General features: G+C 33.9%; 1 protein-coding gene across 1 annotated transcript; it reads right to left on the bottom strand.

The window, feature by feature from the left end:
• Positions 1–4,127: 4,127 nt before the first annotated feature.
• On the bottom strand, positions 4,128–6,144 carry LOC105446018 (cyclin-Y-like protein 1; the record flags this gene model as incomplete). Its single annotated transcript, XM_030974456.1, has 3 exons — positions 4,128–4,142; positions 5,246–5,408; positions 5,984–6,144. Coding segments are annotated over 3 exons (339 nt in total), but the record flags the coding sequence as incomplete, so codon positions are not given.
• Positions 6,145–11,970: the final 5,826 nt, after the last annotated feature.

The raw sequence follows: 11,970 nt of genomic DNA, 5'->3' as shown, positions 1-11,970 counted from the left end.
ATGACTATCTCTTCATTTTGTACTGCATTCTTGCCATTCATGTTCTTTTCTATCATGCCTCACACAACTTTACCTCATAATAATTGAACTACATTTGTTTAAAGTATATGATGCAGAAACCTTGCCAAAAATGACAACAAAATCAGTGAGAAAACACCAGATATCCAGGATTACCACCCATGAAGCACTTTCAATGGTGACCCAGGGATTTGCTTCAGCAACAATTGCTCCAGGATTTATTTTGTATAAAAGAATTAGGGTGGGGTTGCAAGTGTGTTTTAAGTTGGGTCCATGCTTAGGGTTAGGGTACGGTATGGTGTTGGGTCCAAAGTTTGGTCCAGGATTGAAGATTAAATTGATTTTTTTTTTTTGTATACAAATTAACACTGAGCAATCGTTGGAGGAGCAAGCGTGGTACAACCCCATAGGATTTAGACCCTTGTAGAAATAGGCTACATTCAAAATCCCTGTCCAGTATACATACAGCTAAGAGTGTAGCTCAAGTCTAACCTGCATGAGGAGTCCGCACTGATTATTTTGATGGATATATCCAATTTTAATGTACCCAGTTCTGTGACAGACAATTCAACAGAGAAAAGGGGGTATCTTAGGTGCTAATATTTGGGGCTTCATGAAATTTCTGCTCTACAATACTGTTTGTAAGCACCTGAATAATATAGACTGAATGAACTACAGTGTTCTTCTTGAAGAAATATTGGTTCTTCTTCAATTTCGAATTTTGGCTAAATGAATAGAACATACTCGTATCAATGAATTGTGTACTCACAATTGCTTGTCCACAATGAAGTATTTATCAATGAAATGTCTGCAAAACGAAATACGATATATAATATGGCACCATAAATTACAGTCTTAAGTTACATGAAACATGTACACATGTATAATCTTTATATACAAAATGAATTGTATGGTAACTCTTACACCTTTCCAATAGCACTGCTTATCAAATGGAGTATTTACTTCAATGTAAATATAACTTTCATGTAAGCAGATTATATCTGTACTGCCATATCAGAACCTAGCTTGCTCCCAAAGGCTTGTCCACACAAACATTAGTTACTATATATCCATGTTCAAAATTGTTCCCCCAAACAACTGATTAAATCATAATGCACACTGAAGTATCATGAATTTTAAATTTGACAATCCTAGGTATTGCCAACTTTTCATCAATTTTTATTGCATCAAGAATGATCTTAAGACTCTTAGCTTCATTCAATTCCACCTGATTATAGTGTATACTATGTTTTTCTCTTGAAAATGACTATTTTGACAGGGGAGGGGAGGGGAGGGGGGAATGAAATATGTTTGAGTAAAATTTTCATCTCCCAAACCAGAATAATGGTTATTTTTCAAAATGTAATATAAATTATTATTAAAACTTGTTACTATTCAATAAATACAGGTTTCCAAAAATTCTAGACATAAGTTAAAAACTCAAAATTCTAAACCCTGTTAAGAAAGCAATAATAACCAAATATATGATTGTAAACTACACGAGAAAAAAAATAATTTACACGATTTGCAATTAATCACTAAATAACTTTTAAATAAGAGAATACATGGAATTTTTTACAGAACTAAAATTAGAAAACACAAACAACACTATTGATATTTGTGGCAAGAACTTTTTTTGTCTTAATTTTTATTACACACATGTAACATGATGCTGTCCTTTTAGTTATTTTTGTCAAAAAAATGTCATTCGGGTTTTTAAAAAACGGCCTGTTAACATTTTACAATTACAATTAAAATTTAAATTTAATTACACTTAAAAGTCATTTGAAATTCTACATTATACTCATGATGAATTCTGCTTTAAAATTTCTAGCAAACTTTAATCAATTTTTTATCTACCATCAAAGAAATGAAAAAAAGTAATGAAAAAAAAAGTAGAAGTTAAAGGGTATCTTGCACATCTATGCTATGCAACAGTTGTACAAACAACTGTATGAGTACCGCATTAACAAAATCAAATTTCAGAGCAATTTCAGCATGATACTAATAAGCATTAATACAACTTTAAAAGAAATGGAAATATATTCTCTTACCTCTTTAAATAATAACGACTATGTCCACTCAGTTCCTTTTCTTGTGACAATTCATCTTATTCACCTTAAAACAGTGATTGAAATTCTACATCCTTATTTAATAGTGTCATATTTTCTATAAAAAAAAATCGCAATGGAATTGCATAATCACAGAAAATGGCTGAAAATCAACATTCTATTTTGTGATAATAATAAATAACTGTTACTTATAAAGCACTTTACGAGTTACAGCATAACAGTCCAAAGCGCTTGCCTCGGTCACTGGTTTCTGTTACGATCCTGCAATTTACATTTACAGTGCACATTCTCATTCCCTGGGGAGCATTCCAGTCAGTCACCCTTTTGTCAAGCAAGTACATGCTAATTCAATCACACCAACGTTTGTATCCTAACGGGTACCTATTAAACACCTGGGTGGAGAGGAGCAACATAGATAAAATGCTTTGCTCAAGGACACAAGTGCTATGCTGGGGATCAAACTTGTGACCTTTGTATTCCAAGTCAGGTGATTAGACCACTCAACTACAAAACCTCTACTATATCTTCGTGAATCATATATTTATCACCTGTGTATTTTAGGCCCGTTTTAACCCTCAAAATGATCAAGATCAGAAGGAAATGATTATTCTTTTGTACTGCACCTGACAAAGGAATATTCAAGACCACATGTGAGGTTTCAAAAAATTAAAGACATTTCAAGGCAATCTTTGGGGAGAATCCATTTGTACACCTATAGGTATATATAACAAATACAAAATAAAGCAACTTGAATCCATTGGTGAAGACACACATGATATTATTAGGTAGAGTATTCTTAATGCAAAGTATGTACAGTGTATTAAAAGAGACTTGCAGGTATTGTGACATACACAGATATTTGAAATTTGTTTAACTTGCTCAGTTCTAAAACTTGCTGATATACAGTCAGATCCTTCAGTTGCTGTCACAACTAATAAATAAAATGTAGAAATTTTGACAATTCATGAAAATTGTTCATATAATATCATGTAAGTGTCAGCTTGCATGGTGATGTAGATATGTTTTATGTGGTGTGTCACATCAACATCAGGAATGGCCATGATATACATAGCATATTCAGTATTTAATGTGAAATCAATAGTTATTATGTTTCTTCTATCTGTCATATCGTTAACATCTTCATGATTAATTGTGACATTTCTGCTCGCATTTATAACCAATTATGAACTTGAGACATCAACTTGGACATTTAAAATAAATTGAGTGCTCTACTAGGAAATAAAATACATCTAAGTTTCTATTACATTGCATTACATTTTTTTAATTTGGGTTGTATAGTGTCATACCTTACATGTAGCTAGATCAACCTTGTATTTTCAAGTTGTAATAATCATAAGATAAGATAAAAACCCACATATTGTAAACTAAAACAAGATTTAAGAAACGATAGATAAATACTTCTTGTACTGAAAATGAAACCTCATAGTATTACAAAGTTTGTTTCACTTTACACAAGCAGTCTACTTCCTTATTCTTCAATTTCAAAAGCTTGGATTTTATAGCCATCAACAGAAGTTATACTGACCTCACAAATATTGAAAGGGGATTCCATTTATGTCATACATGTACATGGCATTTAGACAACATTTTCTAGCCTTGAAAGTAAAGGAATCAGCAGTGAAGATTTGTGTTATGGGTATACCGTAGTAAAAGTACAGGGGGGTCATAAGAAGATCATTTCTAGATGCGACAACTAAATTGAACCAACTATAAATTGTCCTTTCTTGACAAGATAGAACTAAATTTATCATACATGTATGTCCTACAGGACACAGAAAAATTAGATTATCTGAAAGTTAAAGTATATGCTCAAAACTCTGAGTTTCTTTGAAAAATGTCATTGAAAAAGTAATAAATAGGTAGTCTAACTATCAAATAAGACTTTACTACACCTTTTACATTGAAAAAGACTGTCATAAAAAAGACAAGATCTTCAGGATAATATAAGTTGCATGGGACATCTCTGGGCTTGTCCCATTTACTGACCTATCATGATCTAAATCATAGTTTTTCTTCTTAAATGAACACAATCTAACATAAAAAAAATAAGAAAAGGAGATTTTAATCTTTAGTGTATACAATAAAAGGGGCAATATGTATTGAAATATGAAATTATTTTGAAGAATTCATGAAGAATATGAGTATAAATGAAATATTTACATTGCATGCCTGCAAAACAGTGCAAATCAGTGTAATAAAGTCATAAATACAAAGCCCCCATATTAAACCTTGCCCCAAACAAGATATCTACATGTAGCTAAATAAGACTTTAAATGTCAGTTACATACTGTACACTATGACCAAATACATCATATGCATATAGTGTTAGAACAAATACAAATACAATCAAACCAAACAGACAAAGAAATGCAAACTCCAATGCCATGACATGTACACGTCACTACAAAATATGCTGGTACTATGTCTGTATGGAAGTTGTGATCAATGTAACTTCTTTGTCATCATGATGTGTCTCCCTCTATAGTCCAGTAAAACACATTGTCTGAGACAGGGATATTTGCCTTTTTCAAATTTTTCTTTATCCCATGAAATGATAATGTAAAACAAGCACATCAACAACAACAGTTGACTAATGCAAGAGCTTCAAAACGTGACTTATATGTTTTATAAAATGGTTCAACAATATTGATGTAAAGTTAAGAAATAGGCAAATGATAGTGTAAAACAAACTTATCGATGACAACAGTTGACTAATGTGAGTTATTTGTTTTATAAAACGGTCAACAAGATTAATGCAAAGTTGAGAAATAAGCAATAAACTCAATCAAAATTCCTAGATTTGTACAGGCAAGGGGACGTGATTCGATTTGAATGACAGTACATAAGCACATACAAACAGTATCTGCGCTTCTCAGCATGCGCATCACTATCATTGCCATATAAAACTACATGCATTTCATCACGTCTTAATTTATGTACACATCAGAGACAAGCATACAAGCATCTCAGCCTTGCATTATCTCCTTTAGCCGTGGGTTATCCCTTTTTGATAATGAACTTTTTTGCACGGTATGCATGGTTGGAAAGAATGATGGTGTCATAGGACCAATTAGACTGCCTACATTCTAGTACCTGTTTTATAATCTAAAGTAACCCTTAAAATAGTTCCTTACCTCTAGTTTCAGGGCTCTTTCTGTACTGAGTGATTCGAGTGGGAAGGCATGTTCGTAGGTGTCAGCGAGTTCTCGGAGGTCAAAGTAGTACTTAGCATATACACTGGCAGACACGTTGATGTTGAATTGAAGAAGTTCTAGGAACTGTCGCTCCAATTCATTCCTGAAAGACAAGGAATATCACACTGTTGAATGTTACATGGACTAGGTACTTTTTCGAGCCTAACCTAAAGGAAGTAGCAACCTTCTTGTGTTTCCATGATTAAGATTAGGACCGTTTTGAAAGCCCAATTTTAGTACACAGACCTTTTCTCAGACGAGTACCGGTGTATACAATATGATTACTTGGCCAGTAGAATGCATGTACCGGGGTATGTCGACTGCTCTTAAAAAAACGTGTATTAACGTGTTATTCGGTGAGTGCTGTTGTGATCTAATCCCGATCTAAAAGCAAAAATGTAGATTAACATTTCGTCAAAAGATGATTTTGTAAAATAAATTAATCAATAGCATCTTTTTATCGAGTCTCAGCTTAAAAATATTAATACACAAGAATTCCTAAGTTCTAGAAAGCCACAACAAGTTCTCAGAAATAAAATAAATAATAATACAAAATTTCATTAGATTAAATCTAAATTATATAAGAGCTTCTTTGAAGGTTATTTTCACACAGAGCTATCAGTTACTACAAATTGAAATAGGTGCAATTCCCTTACAATTTCAGAGTTGGATACTCACAAATCTTCTACTGTTAATTCTCTTAGAATTTGACAGTAGTCTACATTCCAGACTGCTTGGTCATCCCATAGTTTGGAACCTAGGATGATAGCACCACGGACCATTCGTTTCCAGTTGCTAGGCGTGACGTCGATTTCAGCATATGTTAATAATCTCTCTAAATACACATGCAGAAAAAAAGAAATAAATGTTCCATTCTTTTCTTCTTTTTTTTTTTTAAATTTAAGTGTAATAATGGGCTATTCTTTGCCAGATAACATAATGGGTTCAAATCTACCCTCTTTTAAATTGGCCTATATTAGGTTAATTGAGGCTTTCAAAGCAGAAATTGTAAGTTTCAGCCCACTTAGCCATATAATTTTTGGGGAGCATGCATTCTGCAGGCACGTAGACCAATAATTGAAACATTTTTTAAAAATCTTTAAAAGAACCATGTTTTTATTATAATGACATAAGAAGAATGCACCTAAATAATCTGGCCTTTTCAGTATTAAGTTCTGAGTTGGGGACAAAGTCAGTGCACATAAAACACAACTTCCCTTGAACAGGGAAATTATATCTTAGAATCCTTTTAATATATGAACAGAGAAAATAAAACCTGGAATGTAAAATGTCTTATCCAGCTACTCATGAGGAAAAGTTTCATCCCACATATATAAATCTGCCAGGATGGACAAGCTAATAATAAATATCCAGGATCAGTTTGGTCATGAGGATCCCAAATGTATAGTTTGCTACACCTCCGACCTTAAATGAGGGCGCTATGGTAAAAAACGTTGAAAGGTCAACACACTTTTGACTTTTGGTCAAATTCCCCTAACACAGACAACCTTACCGAATTGCATATCAAATTACTCGTCTGGTCATCAGGATTCCAAAAATGTATAGTTTGTTATACCTCCGATCTTAAATGAGGGCGCTATGGTCAAAAAGGTCAATGCACCTTAGACTGGTGGTCAAATTCACCAACACGTCCGATTCTAATTATTTTAGTGTCTAATAATATGTTTCTAACATGGCACATTCAACTATACAACTTTCAAAGTAAAATTGCTTACCTTGACCATGAAAATTCAAAATGACTGCCGTTTCAGTGACAAACATTTAACAACTTCTTATCCGTGGGTTTGGGGGAAATTTCAAGGTTTTGGCAACCACAAGGAAGCGTCCTCGCTTCTCTCCTGTTCAACGTGTACACTAGTGCACCCCAGTACGAGGAGTTTCCTGGTCGCCGGTGACCTCTACATCGCTAGACAGAACAAATCCTTTGAAAGGTTGAAAGTTCGTTTAGTGATGCCCTTGAAGGTCTAAATTCTCACTGTCCTACAAACCATCTAATGGAAAATCCAGAAAATACTAAATTGAGTGTCTTACAACTTAAGAACAAAGATGCCCACTGACAAGTGAGGGTCAGATAGTACGGAAAGAGGCTGAAACACATTCAAACGCCGGAATATATATGTGCAAACTTGACCGTTCCCTCACATTCGAGGACCAATACCAAGAGATGATCCAGAGTAGATATGCACGCTTTGTTTGAAATGACCATTGCAGAACAAGCAGTGGCACAGCCATGCTTGACCAACTACGGTGGCCATCTCTGCAAGAAAAGAGAGCCCAGGCTGAGGTAGCGATGATATTCTGTATCAAGAACTCGCTGATATCCATTCCCCATATAGTTCTGACTCAATAACTACCTGCTTTGCTAAGAGGCCATGACCAGAAACTCCAAGTGCCATATGCTCGGACACAAGTACTTCAAACACTCTTCCAGCTCTGTTAAGCTACGGATGTCTTTTTAAATGCACATAATTCACTGTACCTTCTATTGAGACACTTTATATACACCTGCACAGCACCTACATCAGTACAAGAATACACCCGACGGTGGCCTGTACTTATAACGAAGAAGAAGTAAAAGGTAAAAGTTGGAATTAGGAACAGCATCTTGTAGAAACACAAGGTGTGGAAAAAATGTCAGCACTATATATTGCCCTTTTTACTTTTTCATCGCTGAGTATGCAGCCCTGCGTGGAGTACGGTCGCATCATGCTGCAAAGATTGACCCAGTCTTAATTGCTGCGTGCAGAGCTATCTCAAGAAGCTTACAACCAACACGGGTAGTAACCTGATCTGGAGTTGAGCAAAGTAAGCAAAGAGACAACCCCTTCACCCCTCTATAACCATGATCATGCATCAAAGAAACTAAAATCTCCGCCAACAACCGAATGATGCCTCTGTGGACTTATCAATTCAATGCGACACAAGCTCTCCGTTGGACCCAGCGTATCTCTGCCATCAGGTTCAATGTGAGGCGTGGCCAACCTGGTTCTATCTAAATCGCCTTCGGACTGGAACAGGACAATGCAAAGTCATCATGTATACAATGGCTATAATTAATAAAGATAGAGGTACATGTACTATTGTGGAGAGAAACAGACGATGACACACCTTTTAGTCTGCCCCCTCCTCTTAGAACACTGTATCCTTATGTAATGTGTGATGACTCGAGAAGGAGAAGTATTTTATTCATTTTTTAAAATATATTTACTAATTTATTCATGTATTCATTCATTCATTCAATTAATTCATTTATTTATGTATTCATTCATTTATTCATATGAAATATGCGTTAAGTGTTAAAATTGACACCCTTCCTTAGAAAAAATCAGCTAAGTAATTATTTCTCCAAATGAATAAGATATCGTACTTCTTTCTTCATAGCTTCTGTAGGTTTCTGTGAGGAGCTGAACGACACGACTGTTGGATCTTTGGATTCTAAGATCACGCGGTTTGGTTCTATCGTTCATCTTACATGTATGGATGGATACAGTCTGAAAGGCAATGGAACCCTGCAATGTGTGCCGGGATCATCACCATACTTTCCCAAATGGAACGATTCACCCTCTACGTGCAAGATGATTGAAGGTTAAATAAATTATTCAATACCGGGCATTCGTGTAAATAAACGCATATGCAAAAATTACTTCAATAAGCAATCATTTTAAAATTCATCTTCCAATTCGTATATGTATTCATATATATATATATATATATATATGTTCATAACACATGATTGTAAGAATACAGTTAAAGGTTATCACTTAATATCTAAATATTCAACCTTTAGGTTCAACGCATAGTTATCATACTGCGGAAATTCAGGAAGGTAAGGATTAATTATACACTTTTACCATTCATTTTTTATTGCAAGTTATTCTTAATATTTTGCTTTAAGATGCTTTTGAATAATTTGTGCACTGTTTTGCTTGAAATTATGACCTCAAAATAAAGAGAAACACCTAAACATTGAAAGGAACTGTTAAGAAAATCAGCACATTCCCAAAATTTCATGATATATATTTCACAAAGCATATGTCTAGAGCAACCATATTCAATCACCATTATGGTGGTCTTCTTCTAATTTCCTTTTCAGTTGGTAGGTTGAGAGTTTATGATTTGTTTATCTAATGCCCCTCTTCGGCTTTACAAGTATTTCTAATTCCCATTAACATAATTCTGATATTGGTCATACATATTACAAAATATTCGAAGTAGTGAGGCTTTCATCTGGACTTTTGCTTCCTTGTTTCATAAATATTGTTCAGTTGAAGTACAATATCCAGCAGTCTTGTAGCTTTTTGTGAAACAGAAACAAGTTTGAATACTTTTTCTTTTTCGTTTGACATGGCATGTCGTGTTTGAAAGTGATGTCAAGTGTAAAAATGATAAATCTTCCTGTCAATGGCTTAAAGCTAAATAAAAAGAAAAAAAAGCTGTGTCATTTCGTTAGCACAAGAGCTCACTCAGCACAGTTGTGGACTTCAAATTCGGCGAAAACGATACAATTTTTGTTTCCTGCTTTCATTATTCTGCTTTAAAGTGAACCGGTAACTAAAGGCTGATAAAAAAAAGCCTCATTTTTTTATGAAGTGTTACTTATATGCCTTCTATTGTATTAACTCTCTAACGTGCAAACAATCCTGAAAATTCTCAAACCACACAGATTGTTATGGTTTTCCTTGGAGGCGTCAATGTGTAACTCCCTCTAACGTTTAATTATCCAACCGTTTTTCAATGAAAATAAGACATAAACAACAGGCTTTTTAAAATCTGTCAACACTTTAGCGTGTTGAATGGTATAAAGAGCAAATCCATTGCTTTGTGACAATTTACATTAACCTAAATTTTAATTAAAATAATATTTTAGGGATCGATCATTTTTCCCCAATTCGTATCTTTAAAAATGATCTGTTTTCATTCAAAATTTTCAGATAATCTTTAACAGTACATCTTGAGCATTTAACTCACTACCTTAGCAACATTTTCTCTCATCTGAACAATGTTATCAAGTCTCTTTAATAATTAATTATTTTTTTAACTGTAAATACTACCCAACGACAGACGAAATCATTGTTAGAGCGTGTAAACGTATAATAATAATATGGATATGTATGTAGAACCGGTAGCCGCCAGCCTCATGGCGCTTTACACATATTATATATAAATATAATAAATTATGCGCAAATTCGGTAAGACAGTTATCAAGAAAATAAGGCATAATTTTTTCCCCTCCCCTATCGCTTTAAAAGAAACGATTGCTGAACTACTAGTAGATGAAATAATTATCTGATGTTAATATGTGCTTCCCTTTAACATGTTTATTTAAGAACTTGCTTCAACCCTTTGTGACGAAGTTTCCACCCAGATCGTCAACGGTAAATATTTAAATGATTCTCATATTTTGGTTTACTAGTATATTGTTTGGCCAGCTGCCAATCGCCATAGATTGTCGTGTGTCCTTCAGCTGATAATATGAATACGAATACATCTTAAATCGAGAGTAGGAAGTTATAGTGAAAGTAAACTATAAACGTGAAAAGGAGAAAGTTAAAGTTGAAGAAAAACAATCAATCTAGCTTTCAGCGTCTCCTGAGTGGACAACAGCCTATTTTTTAAACAATACTCAATGAAACAAAATATCATAAAGTATCAATGAGAACTGTCCACTTGATCAAGCCCAACGATGACTAACTCAACTTATTAATTTCACTTTCTTATGACTATGTATATTTATATATATGTATATATATGTTTGTATGTGTGTCGCTGTCCGTCTGTGCGTGTGAAAGTGAGTGTATGTATGTGTAGGTGGTTTACATACATTTCTTCTTCACTGTTGGCCTTCCGCTTTCCGTTAAACATCGTGGTTACATATAGTTCTTGACCTTTTCATTTATGATGAGAACATCAGTTCCAGTTGCGCTAAGGATGAATAATGTATAATTTCACATGATGTATATTGAAATACATGAATATCTATTTTCCTATAGTAAATGCCTTTAAAATATGGGTCAATAATTTAAAAGAATAATTTATGCATGGTTATACTAGACAAGAAAATGAAAACATAGTTCCTTATCTGTTGGTTGCAAATAAGGTAAAACATGTTACTGATATGAGTAGCAATCGTTTCTGTAATTTTTTTCCTTCGGGAACTTTACTAGCTAACACATGTTTCCTTTATTGGGAAAAAACGTAATGTAGATATTGATTGGTCTACGGTATTCAACCTTAATCTTGCACACATTAGAGGGGAAATGCGAGAGCTCAACTTGAAATTACTGTATAATATATTGCCCGTAAAAAGTAATCTTTTTAAATGGGGAATATCTAATGACGATGTATGCCCCCAAAGTAATATAAAAGAGGATATAAATCACACATTTATCGAATGCAAACTGAATGAGCCCTTCATTAAAAACCTCGAAGAAATATTACGAAATATAAACCAAGTACAGATACTGACGTTCAGTATCCAACACTTGCTGAAAATAGATTGTGAAAATCGTTGTACATAATTCCTAACTATAGCTTTTTGGACCATTTACACATTTATTGTCGATCGGAATATGACAGGAATAGGCTATACAAAAAAAAACGTTGCTCCAAAACAAATTTTTCAAAGAGAAATTATAAAATGATTG

Source organism: Strongylocentrotus purpuratus, unplaced genomic scaffold, assembly GCF_000002235.5.
Source record: "Strongylocentrotus purpuratus isolate Spur 01 unplaced genomic scaffold, Spur_5.0 spur5_scaffold_7, whole genome shotgun sequence".
Taxonomy (NCBI): Eukaryota; Metazoa; Echinodermata; class Echinoidea; order Camarodonta; family Strongylocentrotidae; genus Strongylocentrotus; species Strongylocentrotus purpuratus.
Note: the sequence above shows the minus strand (reverse complement) of the source record. Positions and strands in the feature narration are given on the sequence as shown.